Here is an 18288-nt window from a genome sequence, read left to right as displayed (position 1 = left end):
TGGGTTTTCATAGCCAAAAAATTCACCCAAAAACCAGCTTCACAACTCCATCCTGGCACCTTCGCAGCATTGGTTAGGTATAACCAAGCCCAAAAGTGCCTTCCGGCAGTATGATCCTAAATGTTTCCAATGATTTTTTTATTTTTTATTTATTGAATGGAATTCTCTACTAACCGCCTGCCTGCCTGATGCCTTCAGGCAAGCGTAACTCGACAACAGCTAAGGCTATGGGCTTGATTTTTTCACTGTTCGACGTCGCTTCATCCAGAGACGTGCGTTTTGGCATACCGCAGTACGTATAATGCACGCATTGATCATGGACTTACCTTTGTCCTCCTTTGTGTTGATTCGCGGTAGCACGATGCATGGCTTCCCTGCAGTACATTTGTAAACAGGAATCGTCCGTATTTTCCATCATACTGGAGAGACGATTCTAACACTGTTCTTCGTTTGTAACACTGTGCAATGGGCTGAACATAGCTGAAAGCAAAGCGTAATGGCCGCGAGGCAGTAATTGATAGTTAGAGGCACACGAATCATCATATTTTTTGTGGTGACTGGACTGTTGCAGGAGCACTTCTACTGTTTTTTGTCTAGCCGGCACTGTGTATCGGGCTGAGCATAGCTTCAGTAAGGTGAAGCTGCATTTTGGAAGCAGTGTTTGATAGCTGGGGCATACGTTCAGACAAAAATATTAATTCTGGCGCCATCCTTTCTTTTGATGTGGTATGCATGGGTTCACCAGTCATAATAATGTTACAAAAAAAGTAAACAAACAGGTTTAAGGGAAAAGTTGGAATTTTAGGGATCATAGAAAAAAGTAGGGAAACAAGGGAGGTCGTCTACACCTGCAGATGTACTAGTGAACGTTTAATTCACAATTCAGTCTTGGTCTTGGACTCTTGGGGGCATAGACTGAATTAGGGATTACATGTTCATTAGTATATCTGCAGGTGTAGATGACCTCCCTTGTTCTGTCTGTCTGTGAATGCTATCCCACTAGGGACCTGTGAGAAGGCTAAAGCCTGTGAATTGTTTCCCTACTTTTTTCTATGATCCATAATCGAACTTAAAATTCCTAATTTTTCCTTAAACTTGTAGATAATACACCCCCTGTGCTGCTATTTAGGTGGTCTCGCGGCGCCCGACCCACTTTTTAGGGTCGGGCACCGCGAGACTACTATTTATGATAAATAGTGATATCTTTTACTGACTGATTGGCAATGAGGAAACTAACCACATCCTTACTGTGATGTTTGCAGTTGTAAGAGTAACATTGTCAAGTCTGATGATATACGGAAGTAGTTCTCGGAAGGGATACGAGATTTTGAAACCACTTGCATAACAGCCCACACAATAGTAATTTCTTTTATCACTTTGTTTATCAATTTTTAATCAGCAGGACCCTCCAGGGGTACCAGGGGAGGGGGGGCTCTTGACCCCCCCCTCCCTCCAAAAATTTTTAGTATACCAAGTTAAAAATTGGACCTTACACAGATAATTCGTTGTACTGTCTATGAAATCTATTACTGCATGTACAAGGTAGTCTTGTAATGCTGTACACCATCTCATGTAGTCTTGTGTTTTTGCTAACAAGGAGCCATTAGCAATGGCGGATCCAGGATGGGGCATTTGGGGCAAATGACCCCCCCTTCAAGAAATCGCATACAAGATCGAGATACTCTAATAGAGCAGTCAGTTACTCTAATAAAGCAGTCACAATGTTCATGAGGCAGTGTAGCTTACCTATGAAGCTATAAATAGGATTCTATTTTACATAACAGACGTGATATATTTGGTAAAGGATCACTAGCTATTATTGTTGTGACCTTTTTTTTTTTTTTTTTTTTTTTTTTTTTGGTCTTCAACTGTTTTTCAGCAAGGTGCCCCCCCTCTTTCCAAACTCTGGATCCGCCCCTGATTAGCCACATTCTATGTCTCTGAAATAATCACAAAATTATATCGTTAAATAGTTACACTGACATATACATACTGTTTGCAATTTCTTATTATGTTATGCCACATACGTACATCTGACAGCTAAATATGGCCATACTTGTATCCATTTGTTTGAGGTTGATTGTGTGTTGTATAAAACACGTTGGCAGTAGTGACCCTATAACATCTTCATCATTTTGATTAATTATGGGAGGCAGTTCTAGTGTGATTGTTGCACAATGAGAAATTATTGAATAGGTGTAATAGATACACAACAAACATGGGTGGTGACAAGCCATAATTGTCAGCATGACAGCAACAATTTTACATGCACCATAGTATGTGATCCAATGGGTAGAAAAACGATGTTGATTGTAGATGCATGTTGATTGTTATAGCTATTAATGATACACGGATGGTAAAGAATGCAGAATGTGCAATATAAGTAATCCGCAGTATAAGTGATCCTGTGTATAATTACGAGTGGTGTTGGGTAATAACAGCACTTGTTAATGTACCGTTTGTAAATAAAGTCTGTTATGTGTTTCTCACAAGACATGGCCAAAGAGTGCAATCGAACTAAAGAGTGCATGCTGTACCATCAAGCTACAAGTGGTATTCTCAAATCAAGGCATAACTGTGTGGGTGGTGTCATATCCATTATTTTAGAAGAATGACTGAATGTATGTTGATTAGTTACTGTAGATAGTCAATATTATCCATACAGTCAGACCTCTCTTATCCGACGCTCAATGGTAGCCATAAATTTTTCTGTATTATGGAGGTTGCAATTGTTGGATTATCAAGTCACCTCTGTAATCCGACATTGTACAATATCTATTATGTCAGATTACGCAGTAAATTACATGTAAAACAGAACACACAAGGTTTTTAACATGAATTAATTTTATATTAGTTATTACAAACAGTTTTCTATTATTGTCAATCAATTAATGCTTTGGTTGCTTAAAAATTATCTTGTTTGATTGTTTTTTAATGCTGCTTTTATTCTCTGTCGTATTACAAAGGTCAAAAGCAATGTATTTCCAAGCCTAGGGAATCAAATTGTGTGTCAGATTACAGAGTACAGAGGTGTCAGATTATAGAGGTTGTTTTCTACAAAAAAAAGTGTTGGTAATGACATTTTGGTTGGATTAGAGAGGATTCTGGATTGTGCAGGTGTCAGATTAGAGAGGTTCGACTGTACATAAGTGTACATGCATGTGTGTGTGGTATGTTAGCTCTAGCAGTTGAATCTTACATTGTTGCTCATTGTAGATTACAATATGCTAGAACAATAGGATGTGGTTACTATAATTGGTTGGATAGTAGCCAAAAGGGGTGTCACTTTGAACATCTGCCAATAAACACATCAGAACCTCATTATGCCAGTAGGTATATCTTCCTCGCTGAAGTGCAACAAGACAGCCATTTAAAATATGCGCAGTTGTAGGTCGCGGGGGTTTACAAAAGTGACAAACAGAGAGCTAGCTTCAGTAGCTTGACTTTGCCAGTGATGTAAATTCATAGGAGTTGGAAAAGGCACACAATATGAATGATAGTTGGCCAGGATGAAAACCAAGTAGAAGTTGGTTCCACAAATGGTTTGATGCTTCAAGAGAAGCAGCATCTTTAAATTTACACTGTACACTTAAGGACTCCAGCTTATGAGAATACTGAGCTGCTTCCATATTAATAGCTACTTTCTTACTAGCAAGATACCAGTGCAGAAGGGATGCTCATTAATTGCTTCCTGAGAATTCCACAATGATTACTGTTAATCTGAAGCAATCCAAAACCAAAGTCAACTTGTACAGCCAACTCATGAAGCATTGGGTCAGATGACTGTGTGACATTGGCTTAGCTTGGGGGTTAGGGTTAGGTGCTTGATCGAGATACTCTAATGGTACAGTCACCCTATCAGAACATTCAGCTACATAATAAGACTAGATTGTTTAAACTGGCCATGAACTGTTCTGATCATAGTATGCTAGCAGAAGCAGCCTATATCAATCAATTCCCAACACATGTTTAAAATGTCAGCTTTTGGTGGAAATTGTTACCATGCAGATTCGATCTCAGAGTATTTAATTTCAAAATTTTCCTGCAGTGGGGGAGGTAGTATAATGTATATAATTTGTATAATTATTGATAAAATCAACAGTTTAAGTATTTAAAATCTTCTTTAAATCTCTTTCTTTAGTAAAGAAAAAGACGTTAAAAAGCCCCAAAGCTGGACTATGGGTATACAAATTAATACAAAAGAAGTGATATCTAATCCAAAACAGCCAAGCTTAAAAAAAGAGTGCGGCCCACAAATAGGCCATGGTGAAAAACAGATGTGAAATCCAAGGTGGCAGCCAAGAAATGGCTGTGATGGTAGGTTGATGGTAAAAAAACAGGTGTAGTTGGTGCCACTTGGATAATATACTCTTGTATATAAGCACATAAAAATCTCTTACAATTGTTTCACAACTTTTGACATACTTTAGTTTTAATACCTATAAACAAAACTAAAAATAATTACTCAAAACATTACAAAAACTAATCAAAATTAAAACTAATAATTTTTCATACTGAAACAACAAACACTAAAATAATAAAGTATAAATTCATACCAAAGAGATGAATGACTGAGCAAGTGAGCATGAACATCATATATTCCAATGCTTGATCACTTGAAGTGATGAAAATAATTCATTCATACATGCTTCAAAGATTTTTGAACTACGAGTATAGCTTTAGTGATATGAATGTCATCATGAATTCAGTTTTGTGTTCACAAAAATAAATGTCCAATCTGATCATCCACAGCTAATAATTTTTTTACTAGTATAAATGTATTAGAATAAAAACACTACTTGATTGTGTCTCCCACATGAAAGCTAGAGGACATGTGATGGAACAGCTGGGATTTACCAGTTTTGAGTCACTCTTATTTTGTTATTTAATGGTTATACCATGCATGGCCACAAGGGATTTGCCTGCTATATGCCCAAGCCCGAGGATGCAGGCATATATATCAGGAAAATCCCGAGTGGCCATGGTATAAGTAATATATACCACTCAGATATACTGTACCTAATAGGTGAAGGAAGACAAACCTGCATTCACCACATTACTTTTATACAGAGCTGAGATTTGCAAATATCGTTTGTGGGTTTAAATTGTAGGCACAAAAAGAAATGATTATGGGTTTCACTAGTTGTAATGATACTAAAAAAACACTTTGTGGATGCCTAAAGTAACCTAAGGTGCTAAAATAAATGCTTAGGTGTATAGGTAGAGAATGTCCTATCTTGTTGTGTGGGTGAAATGTGTTGTGTTGTAAAACAATCCACACATTGCAAAAACAATTACCATAATTCGCTTCATTTTCGTGTAAAATTTTTTCGTGATATAAATTTTCATGTAAAAATACTTTTGTATGATTTACGTGAATGACTGCTCTGTTAGAGTAGTTCAATCTTATATAAAAATTTTCATGTAAGAAATTTTCGTCCAAGTTTTTGCATACGAAAATTAATTTTTACAACAACAAAAAAGCAAATTACGGTATTTAGTGATGCCTAGTAACTGAATTATGCAATGTTGATTCACTCGATTCGAAACAATGCCTAACCTAACTAAACCAACATGTTAAACTCAAACCCCACAATGCAAAACTTTACAAAATTTGTTGGCAAGTATTGATCAATACTTGCCACAATGCAAAACTTTACATAATGATTTGTTCAGGTGCTGAAGTGGCTAAAACTTAGTCTTAGACAAGGATACATGGCATTTAATGGCAGAAAAGTACCAAGAATACTTCATTAAACTATCATAAATGTATTTTAAAGTATTTTAGATGATAAGAATGGAATTATTGGTAAGCAAAGTGATTTGTCACCATTTGTCACCCTTAATCACTCACAGAACTCAATACATTGCCATAAAAGTTAGTTTGTAATGCAGAGGACAGAATTGGCCATATCTTAGGAATGCTTCAAGATATTAAGCTGAAATTTTAACACAAGATAGATGAGCACCCAGTACCTCATTTAAGCTATAAAACAGAAAATTGACCAATGTGCCCAAAAGGTTGGTTTTCCAAGATTAGGTACATATTTGTATTTTGAGAGAATTAAGCTTGCAAATATCAATGGCAGATACAGGGGGGTTGCAATGTTTTCAGCTGAAACCCCCTGAAAATAGCACACGCCCATAATTTATTTACGATTCATGTAGGTGACGATTTGCAATCGAGAGGTATACGTAATGTATTATATTAGGACTTTTCTACTGGCCAAACTTCATACTTTTTCCTTTGAAAATCAACACTACGTAGTTCAACAGCAGGTAGTGAACTTTTTTTTTGGTCTTCAACTTAAAGCTAGGCTGGAGTTGCAATTCCAGAGTGGGCGCCCCCGACAATTACAGAAAACTTCCTCAACCTGAAACCCCCTCTAGATCCACCACTGATTATTAAATATTCAAAGTTAACTGAAGCAGTATATTTACGACAGAGAATGCTGTCACAAAAGATTTATTACAATATTGTGCCCTTTTCCATGTACTTCACACTTTTGGAGGTAAGGGATCTGCAACAACTGAAAAATTATCTATGAGATTTACAGAATTTAAACTCTACACAGAGATTTACAGTAAAAAAAGCAATTATCAAACTGTTAGTATATTATGTAGATAAGTGGAAATTTATGGAAATTTGGACCAATTTGAGAAGTAAGGTTTACAGATTTTTTTTCAATGGCCTATGAGATTTATGCTTCGTTGCTGACTCCTTGGAATAGTTTGAGGCTATACCAATTAGGTAACTTGCTTAATATTTTAACTCTCAAACATTTTGTGGTGGCTTGGCTTCCACCAAGTTTTTTATCTTTGAATTTAATGATTATTAGGTAAATTAAGGTAACCCGAGTGAAAATTCATGATCCACAAAAATAAATCTTAATTCACAAAAATTACATAGCTACCCAGAAAATTTGTATCATTTTGTGTATTTCAAATGGTGAGTAAAAGTGGACAATGGCCACTAAACAATCATAGAGCTAATTATATGGGCTTAGTAAAGCTATGGAGTGTAGTCATATACAGGATAGAAGAATAAGCTGCATGAGCTATTAATATGGTCAATCTCTCACTCAAGTGTAAGTCGTCAGCAATCTAAATTGGCATGTTAGGGTAGTTATCTATAATTTTATTGACCTTAAAGAAATTGCAAAGGTTTGTGATACTTTCTGTGGATCTATTTTGGGATTGCATACAAAATAGTATCAACTTGATAAGTATACAACAGTACCATCATAGTAGCATTTATCACCCAATAAATACTATTGCTAGCATAATTATGTTATCCTATTTGTACATAACATTTTTGTTGAGTGACATTGATGCATACTGCAAAATGTCACGGAGTTTATTACCGCGATTCAAAAAATCAACTATTCACACTCAACCTCTACTTGATGCTTGAAAACAATGTTTAAGTTCATAATTTTAAAGTCAATTATTGTGGCACCATTCAAATATTGGAAGTGCAGAATTTAACCAAGTAAGTATGGTATGTATGGGATGTCTATCTTTAATCATGACAGGACCAAATCATTTTGAGTTGGAATCAATTGACAGTTTGAAGCGTTGGTTCCCTTTAACACAATAAACTTAGTACCTTCTCTTACTACAAAATCAAGATCATATAACTATCTCAAATGAGCTATAGGAAAAGAATAAATTATTCAGTAATTAGTTAAAATATTGTTATGTACACAATACAAATATGAGCTATATAATCCAATTAGGAGTAAATGCACATTGTATGACACGTGTCTTAATAAATTTGAATTCTTAACAGAAATAGTATGATCTGCTTATTAAATGGAGTATAAAAATTAGATAAATATACATATCTACCAATATAAAGACTTGAACTTTTCACTGAAACTTAAATATTCTTTGTTCCATACTTTATCCTCAATGAAATCTCTATCATCTTCAGGTAATTGTGATGCCTTCTTGCTGGTCTTCCACTCATCCCAGATGTCACCATAGTTACTAGCAATCAGTAACAATATCCATTTCTTTAGCTTCATTCCTCCACAATTATTGCAGAAGGAAACCAGATCTACAATATGATGGAATCTAGTAATACCAACTGTGAATCAATGAATAACTTTCTGGTAAATCACATCTATGCAAAAACAGCTAAGCTGTAAAAGAAGGGTGCGGCCTTTGAAAGCCTGCATGAACAAAGTTGGTGGTGAACAAGAAATGGCTGCAATGATGTTAATTCCAATCAGTTTTAATAATGCACCCCTGGCCATTGTTTGGCATTAACATGCAGCCATTTCTTGACTGCCACCTTTGATTTCACAACTTTTCACCCAAGATTTTGAAAGCCACACCCCTTTTTGTACAGCTTAGCGGTTTTTGCATGAATTTCACTTCTTTTTGTATTTTAAATACCCCCAAAGCCAGTCATAAACTGTCTTTGGGACTTGTTTTACCCAATTTCTTCTTATCCACAGGAACAATGATGATGGAAGTTACAATTGTATTGTATTGCATTAGACTACTTGTTACTTAGTTTTGTAATACTTTACTTATCATAGCATTTTATATACCCCAAGCCCAAATAAAATCTACGATACAATACTATTGTAACTTCTGTCTTCCAGAATCATCATTGTGCAAAAAAGACAAGCCCCAAAACCAGTTTATGGCTGGCCATGTGTTATATATTTTAATATCCTAACAGAGTGCACATTTTTGAGGACTTTTCTCTAATAGTACATACACAGAATGTTCTAGATGTTCCTCTGGCAGGTCTATGAATGTGAACTTTTGATGTAAAATAGAAACTTACTTTATAAGGTAGAAATTAAGTGAGTTGAGCAGCTTCCAAAAGCGACTCATTGGTTAACAGTTTGGGAGTTAGGTATGGAGGTCTCTGGTTTGACCTTTGGACAGTTTTTTTTGTCAATGTTTTTGTGCACATATTTCTACTCGGCGACTGTTCTATTAGAGTATTTTTGCACCTGCAATTTTATGGTTTTTTCCTTGTAACTCTGTAGTTCTCGCTGCAATTTCTTTTAAACCACAAAAAACTGACCGTTGATGATTAACCTATAAACAGACTGTAGTATATGGTACTGTAGTATATGGTACTTGTGAGGTGACTGTAGTATATAGTATATGGTACTTGTGCGACTGGAATTCAAATGTGGTTTCAAATTGTGCATGACATAATAAATTACCTGTTCAGGCTGTTGTAACTCAGTGCAAGAAAGTAGAGGTATACCAATATGGGTTTTTGGCATGTACCGATATCCGATATTGATGCCACCAAAAGAAATGATAACTGATAGTTGATCCGATATTTGCTTTACAATTTTAAGTAAACAAAAGTGTAGATTTACCTACTACAACATGTGCATGTATTCATTGCTATACTCTGCCTGTGGTGGTAGCTTGGGTTTCTATTGTGCAATCCAGACAATTAGGCACCCACAAACATTTTTATGTATACTCCCATGAAACCTTAAACGGATATTTCTGCAATACTCCGCATTTTATTGGCTTGTGAGAAAGCTGATTCCTTGGTTATCCTGTGAGTCTTTTTTTACTACAAAGGTACTATATATAGCTGCTGTTTGTAAAAACTGTGATAAGCCTTCCAGCAAGAAACAGTAAATCGCTTGTATTTATATGGCTTCTCATAGCGTCACTAAGCCACTGGCACTAAACAGCTACCTGGATAGCGTAGAAAACCAATATATAATCCGTTTATGTACAAACTATTGCTACTGTATAAATATCAGTAGCGATATTGGTTCTCCTACTGTTCCGTACCGATACTAATAATGGTAAAAATTTAATTACCATGTTGGCCCATATCGGTGGCCAATATCATAGCCGATCAGATAATTGGTACACCTCTAGAAGAAAGCACAAAACTTCGTAAGTCTTTATAGCATGTGTATCTCGGAGTCTCACTCGGAGAGTATCAGCTGCTTTCCAACTATTCCGAATTCGGTCGCCATGGTTATTGTGTTATTCATAGTGCAAACGACACGTTTTACATCACAAATTTAAACTGGATACTGTGATTTGATTGGCTCTACCACTATAGTGGTAGTAGCACAAGTGCCATATACTACGGTCACCAGACCCTTACTCTTAAAGCAAAGGAGTGGGTGCTGCCAGACTACAGTTTACCCGGCAGGCATGACAAAAAAAATCAGTCTTTTTTTTGTACAAATAATCATATGTAACTCATGGAATGTTTATCATATTCACACAAGAATACACCTCAGTGTGTATGCCAAATTCCATGGCAATCAAGTTGTGCATTTGTGGGTTTGTAAAGTGTGTAAACAAAAAAAGATTTGGCTCCAAGAAAAATGAAGAAATTAAACCTAATTTTGAGGGTTTGTATTTCACAAACACATGAAGTGAAGTGCCAAAGGTTTCCAGCAGCTATAATGCAAAAAAATCATGTGCTTTTGAGAAGAGAACTATGCATGCATGAAAAAAAATTTTTGGCGTGCTGACTTTTTTGGCTGAATGACACACTACCATGTGCAGCACAGTGTTTATCAGAGCTGTGACCATTACCAAGGGACCATAACCAATTATTTGCTCCCTCTAATCAGTTGATTAACTAACTAATTGGTTTCACGTTTATTTTAATCAATGGAATTTTTTACATTATCTGTGTTTTCATCCAATTAACCAATCAAACATGACTGTCAGACAGTAAAATGTGAACTGATGGAGTATAGTGCCTATAGCAAATAAATAATAACCATCCTCCTCTTATAACACTATAGCGCATTCATTATGACAAAAGTAAGCAATCTTGTGGTCATTTGAGTAATTATATCCCGTATAGCCTGATTCACCCTCAACAAAAACTGATTGATCACCCGACTAATCATAGTTGCTTCATAGCTCTACTACAAGGCAGCCCTGCTACCAATACAAGACAGCCCTGCTACCAATACAAGACAGCCCTGCTACCAATACAAGACAGCCCTGCTACCAATACAAGGCAGCCCTGCTACCAATACAAGACAGCCCTGCTACCAATACAAGACAGCCCTGCTACCAATACAAGGCAGCCCTGCTACCAATACAAGACAGCCCTGCTACCAATACAAGACAGCCCTGCTACCAATACAAGACAGCCCTGCTACCAATACAAGACAGCCCTGCTACCAATACAAGACAGCCCTGCTACCAATACAAGACAGCCCTGCTACCAATACAAGGCATAGCTAAAATACTCAAACTAACTGTCCACTTATTCTTTTGCTATAACTTTACATTTACATTTGTACTATATGCACATTTGCTGAACGATCATTATCATTTCCTTTCAATCAGTACGTGTACATCTAAAACTGGTTATTGTGTTAATATGCAGTCACTTCACTTGTTCTAACAAGAAATGTTCTGTTATTCTGCAGGATAATCAAAAATTTAATGAATGTGGTACCAATGAATATCCTATGGAAAGTGAATTCATGGGGTCAAGAGTTAATGGGGTTTTATCCAATAAAAGTGTTATAAAAATAAAAATTCATTGGGTCACCCAATGAAAAACTTACAATTCACACTTTGAACAAATTTTTCAGTAGAGTTTTCTAGACAAAGTGCCCAGTAGTGGGTGGAATTGTATACTGAAAACAATGATGCACTCAATTTACCAAATTATCTAGCATGATAACTACTAAGGTAATGTTACTAACCAACTAGCTCATCCAAAAGTTGTTCAAGTTGTGAGTTAAGTTTTGACTGTTGTGAGGCTGCAGATGTCTCTGCGGTAGAGGTTATGATTTTGGAGATGATTCTTTCTGATAACTGCACCTCACTAACAGTTACTAGTTCTGCTAGACAATATTTATCAGCAAGTTGTATCACCTCCAACATTTCAGTGTCTGATAACTTTGCTGCTCTTCTTGATGCACTCAACCCCACCCTGGGATTGAAGTCACACCTGCCGGTGTACAGCCATTCTAACAGACAACAGAAAGACACCAGGCTGCAGTCTTGTATCACCACCTGTGTGGGGTGTTAATAGTATATGAGTAATGATTATGTGTGTCTTGTACCTCCTTCTGATGACTCTCAGCAAAACCACCTGATAACATTGCTGATAACACCTCAGAGTGACAGCACACAATGGCACGATGACCACACAATTTCTCTCCTTCCACTACAAATCTCACATCACAAAATTCCCCAGATGAAAGGAAACACTGAAGATCATCAGTGTTCAATGGTAATTCTAAATTCCACTTGTTCTCTGTTAATTGTTTCACCTTGACGGAGAGCTCAGAGCAAACAGCCGTCAATTTTACTTCATCAACAACACCACTAACTGTTCTTTTATTACTATACAAACACGACAGCACAGCCTCAGTGATCACCGATGGAATATCATCGTTCACATAAAGGTGCACTTTTCCTGACTCACTACAGGATCACCATACTAATATCTACTCAATGACACATATTACTAACCTCTCCATACTTGCTGAAGTGAAGAATGTTGACTGTTTGATTGCATCTGTTAGCTTACTAGCTACACTTGAGCTTGAGTCATTCACTGATTCATTGTTGTTGTTGAAATGTGTTGTAAACAGTTTACACTGTGAGAACAAGACAATTGCGTGGGCATGATATACCATCTGGTTATGATGTATGATGACATCAGAGAATAGTTCATTATTCCACAGTGTAGTGAATGAGAATGAGTGTGTACCCTGATGTCTCATTGGTTGTGTTATTGGTAACAGTTTATCAGGATTATCTGGTACTGGAGGTTTAACTGGACTCTTCTTTCCTCTGCTAAATAGTCCACCAAGGAAAGTAGAACGTCTGTAACAGAGTAAACATATAAAATAAGGTATGGTGGGGGAGCCGTATAGTTATTTACCCTGGGATCCATCACAGCATTATGATGGCAGTTTTATTTATTAACTTACACATGTACACTCTGAGCTGATAAGTTCTTGAAATATGGCCTATTTATAGCACAGCTTTCTTTCAAATGTCTGGCACTTTATTTAAAGTTTTCACTATACATTTCCTATGAGAAAAAGATCATACCATATTTCTATAAATATAAGCTGAGAGAAAATTTCATGAGTTAAATTTTCATGCTAAAAAATTTTCACGTGTGTTCTCAAGCGACGAAACATTTTTAACAATGAATTATGTAACTTTGTTAATTCTATACGGCCTTTTATTGTATATAAGAGAAGCAGAATGACAAACAGTGAAACTGAAGTGTGACGTCTCTGTTCCATGGAGGCTGCACCCCAGATTCAGCAGGCCGGCTCTGGCCAAATTGAGTTAGGTGGGCCATCAGTGGTGAGTGATACATAGTGTGCTTTGCATATAGCATGCTCCTACTAGGGATGTTCCCCCAGGAAAAAAATTAAAATTATCACCTAGGGAATGCCATCCAGAAGCATATTTAGCCTAATTTTAGTTGGACATAGTTATCTTTAGATATATGAATACAATCAATAACTAAACAGCTGTATGTGAAAGCATCCAATCTAAGCTGCTAGGTGAATAATTAATTGCTAGCTGGCCAGTTGCTAGATGAATAATGACCACAGTACTGTTACTGTATCAGTGATTTGGCCTCAATTGCACCATATAGACAATAAGGCACCCACAAATATTTCGATGCATGCTCCTGCCAAAACTTTTCTGTTATATTCTGTGTTTGAGAGACTGGTATAGACTGTTGTAGCACAGTATCTAAGTCCTCTAACCTATGCAGTACAGACTCAATGAAATTTTAGCTGTGTTTCTTTGTATCTATCCTTGTATCCACGATGAATTGATGCAGAAGTCTGAAGTTCACTAGGAAACGAGTAGGGCAGCTGTGTTCAGCAATGCTTGGTGAAGAAACACTTTTTTTGTAGGGGAACAAGCAACTGATCGAGCCATTATAAACAATCAACAAGCTGTTGTATACATAAACAAGTACCTGGTTTATTAACAAGCAACTGATCGAGCCATTATAAACAATCAACAAGCTGTTGTGTACATAAACAAGTACCTGGTTTATTGTTGAATGCAGGGCCATAGCCAGACTTTTATCTGGGTAAATTCTTTTAGAAGAAAAGTGGACCTTTTTTGCATGGTAGCTATGATGCAGGATTACTTCACATGCTGAAACTAGGGGGGGCATGCCCCCCCCCCAGGAAAGTTGATACTATATTTTTGAAAATAGATACTATAGGTTGAATTTGGTGGCATTTCAGTCAGTACAAATAACACAATTTGTTAGGCAGCAAATTCAAGCTCAATACCAGCTATCTTGATGACGTCTGGCAAAGTATCTCTGCACACACACACGCACACGCATACACACGCATACACACGCACACACACACACGCACGCACACACACACACTGCTACTGTAATTATACCGTCTGTGTCTAAATGTATTGGTGAATATGGATGGAAAATCCTGAGCACTATCTCAGCAGAGGCAGTGGAGCAGGCCAAAGAGTGCTTTAAGAATGAAATTTACACATTGCATGGATGTTATTCGTGGGGGTCTGGGGAGCTTGCCCCCCAATTTTTTCATATTTTAATGAAAGCTCTAGTTTAGATATGTTTTTGCAAATAAATTTAGTAGCTTTTAAACGAAAATGTAATGGCTCTATTAGAGTGATTGTTCTATTAGAGTGGTTGACTGCTCTATTAGAGTATTTTGATCTTGCGTTATAAGCACTGAATAAGCTACCCAGAACACTTTATTTAGCTAGATATTGCTATATTTATTAAGTATTTAGTAAACTGTATCTAATGGACTTTTGCTACTGAAATTTGGACTTGCATACTAAAATTGTGGACCTTTTTGTAGACCTTTTACTGACATTGAGGACCTTTTTTCCAAGAGGGCAGCTTTTCAGAACCCCCCTGGATATGGGCCTGGAATGTTCCAACACAATAGTGTTACAGGCCTAAAAACCTCATGATTAAACTCCACGTGATAAAATATGTCACGAATTTCAATATTGCAAAGTGCCCAAAACATGAGATTAAAGTCCTCACAATAAAAACCCGCTATACAGTATGCAAGAATTTTGGAAGGGGTTTCCACTACAGGTAAGTAACCGTTATATTAGAGTAGTTTATATGCCTGACTGCTTTATCAGAGTATCTCCTATCTCAATGTTTTCATCAAAGTTATTAATGCTACAAGTGTTGCTATTATGTGAGAAACTATTACTTGACTATTTAAAATGTGTCCTGATTACCAAACCTCAAGTTTCAATTTCTCAAGTTTCAAGTATAATCTGTCCTCATTCACCTGAGTCCTTGTTTCTTGTTAATAACTCTGGGCCAGCTGCCCCAACATTTAGTAGTGCTGTGAAGTCCTTTAAATGCCAGAACTAATAGTCAAAAACGTCCTTTGATACAGGCAAGAACAAGTGAGTTATGAGGCTTTAAAAATATCCCATACATTTAGTATAGATGATTCAGGCATGCAAACATGTTTAAAACATGAAGCCATGTTGTCAAAATCCAAAGGAGTTTCCTGAAATCCTCTGGGTATGCTCCTGGGTGATAAGAAACTGGGAGGCTTATTGATGATACAGTGTTGCCATATAAATTGTGAATTAAGGATTTGTGTGTGTATCACTAACCAAACTACACCAGATCACAGAGTTCTGAATAACAAAATTAGTATGGCAATGAATACACAATAGTGTTATTTGATCACTACTATATATGCTGGTGCAACAAATAACATGATCCACTATTAACACTGTATTGTCAATAAACACGTTCCATATAATTATGGAGTAGCGGTCGATCTTGCTTGAAGTAGCTAAAGGTTAAATTCTACCTCAGGCACCATTATTTTGAAATAATTTATGAGCATGTAGGAGAATAGAAGTAGAAATAAATGCACAACTGAGTAATCAGTAATGCTCACTGCACCAGCCAGTATGCTTTGACAAGCATTACTGGATCAAATTATTTAAAGAATCAACACTTAAATAGTTGTAGTTGTTCCTAACAACAATTTTGCTAAGATAAAATAGTGATACATTGTTACTAACTTGTGTAATTTTCCTCCCTGCTCCTGGTAGCCTCTCTTATTCAACACAGCAGTCACTCCCAATAGTGTTGCCCCATACACCTCATAGTGTTTGTACAAGTCACACTCATAATAGGCATAAGCTCCTAACACAACAACAGCTACACTAATATACACTTTCAAATTATCTTACCAATCTTCTTGGCAGCTTCTTTCCCTTCCTCTTCACTAACACATCTGTTTGAAGGTGGCTGGTCAATATCAAAGTATGGACGATAGCAGTGTGAAACACCCACCAATATTATCGGCACATCAGGACAGTAATGGGATACCTCTGGTCCCCACAACTGTACACAATTTTGTAAAGTCTCCTTAGACTCAACACAAAACAACATAAAGAGAAAATCAGTGTCTGGATAGGAAAATGGACGCAGTCGAGCATATTCTTCTGTCTCTGTTCCACCTACAAACAAATTCATTATTAATAAAAGTGATCTTTTATATACCACATGACTTTATGTGCAATATTATGCCAATGTCAAACTGTCACTTCGACTATGATGAGATGGTCTGTAGTACAACAGGAAACCAGAAGGAAAAGTTGACGGTCCACACTTATCAGCTTTGACAAAATTGGTGTTGACGAAAATCAAGAAATTGTATCTAAACACGTACTTTTAAGGATGCTTAGAGACATTTGACAAATTAAAAAGTGATGAATTTAACTCATTCATCAAAATTTACTGTTATATGTATGGTACAGTGTTAATTTAGTGTATCACACCAAATGCAATAGGTAATTACAAACAAAAAAGCAGGCCACCTGGTCAATTTTAGAGAGGTGGTAGGGTCAGAATTATGTTCTTAACTTTGTGTAAATCTCTTTCAGAGATGTACAATTTTGCAATAATATTTTCCAACATTGCAATCTCGAGAATGACTTCAAAATTGCTAAAACTTCAGGTTCTGTGATTTACGGAGAAGGTAAAGCTATTGTAAAACCATCCCAAAGCAGAATATCTTACCAGTAGCTGTGTTGTGTACTTTTACATAATATAACAACAATATTCCAGTAGATCTCTTTTGCATTAGCATTTTAGTATGTCACATTTTCCTTCCAAAAAATGGTTTCTGGTGTGTGCACATGATTTTGACATTGCATCATAGAAGACCACACCCAAAAGATTGCACAATTTGTAATTCATTTTGTGTACTTAGCCTTCACTTTGTAGTTAAGTTTCATTTCCTTTTTGGGGTATTAAATTTGCTGTCTGTGCTATAACTTCTAGCATAGATTATGCTTCTACAAGCCCAACTTAGCTAACATCGGATTTTTGTGACATCATATCAAACCTCAAACTTATAAATTATCTAGCTGCCACACCCAAAATGAGAACTCTGTGCCACACCCACTACAATTTCATGCTCCACCTCTGGGCAATACAGGGGATTTGACAAATTCCTCCAAATCACCACTGTAGAGGAATTCTGTATAGGGGCTAATTTTTGTCCCCGAACAAACTGCCGTCATAAAAAGCGTCGATGACGTCTTACGGGGACCACTGAGGTGGTGGAGGGGTAGGGGTGGTGCCTTATATTAAGTGCATTACAAACTTACTAGTGTTCCAGATCGCGAGATCTACCGCCTTGTCGTACAACTCAACATCTACCAGGTGATCTTGCATGTACAAGTAAGTGTTGGCAAGATCTCGTTCATAAATACCAGCGGTTTGCTTTAAGAAGTGCGCCTTCAACACATCCGAGTCCCCAACTATCACAGCCTTTAACCTAATAAGATTGGCCATCGCCGCCATCCTGATTTGTGGCGAGTAGCTCCGATCATAGATAGTACGATCCATATTGACCAGGGAAGACAGCCTGGTGTGCTGCCCAGCCATCTAACAGAGCACAAGATGAGATACCTCAATACAACCTATAGTCTGGACTATCAGTACCCATTTGAGTGGGAGCCAGGTATGGCCGTAAGCTTTGTTGTAAGCGCCCACAAAATTAATTTAGGATCGTGTGCTGCTATCGTAATAATTATTATTTATTTATTGATATATACAGTACTATTCCAATGCCGCCCAGGGAGTGAATAACGCCCCAAGGAAAATTACGCACATACACATGATTACAGTACAGCAATATTATAATTATATGTCTAGTAATTGGTTAGTAAATAATCATGTTAATGTTTTCCGATTCAATCACTGAGGTTAGCAAGTTATCCCAGACGACAATTGTGGAGGAGTGCTGATAGTAACTG

At 36.8% G+C, this 18288-nt stretch overlaps 1 protein-coding gene across 1 annotated transcript; it reads right to left on the bottom strand.

Annotated features, from left to right (window-relative positions):
- Positions 1-7685: 7685 nt before the first annotated feature.
- LOC136240053 (rho-related protein racA-like) lies at positions 7686-18037 on the bottom strand. The gene is made up of 7 exons (XM_066030874.1): positions 17638-18037; positions 16213-16482; positions 16042-16165; positions 12466-12822; positions 12054-12417; positions 11691-12003; positions 7686-8062 (listed from the first exon to the last, which is right to left on the bottom strand). The coding sequence occupies exons 1-7, from the start codon at positions 17915-17917 to the stop codon at positions 7848-7850; spliced, it is 1923 nt and encodes a 640-aa protein (XP_065886946.1). The 5' UTR covers positions 17918-18037; the 3' UTR covers positions 7686-7847.
- Between the last annotated feature and the right edge of the window lie 251 nt (positions 18038-18288).

The sequence above is a fragment of the Dysidea avara genome, chromosome 12 (assembly GCF_963678975.1).
Source record: "Dysidea avara chromosome 12, odDysAvar1.4, whole genome shotgun sequence".
Lineage (NCBI taxonomy): Eukaryota > Metazoa > Porifera > Demospongiae > Dictyoceratida > Dysideidae > Dysidea > Dysidea avara.
This window is presented reverse-complemented; position numbering and strand designations above follow the sequence as displayed.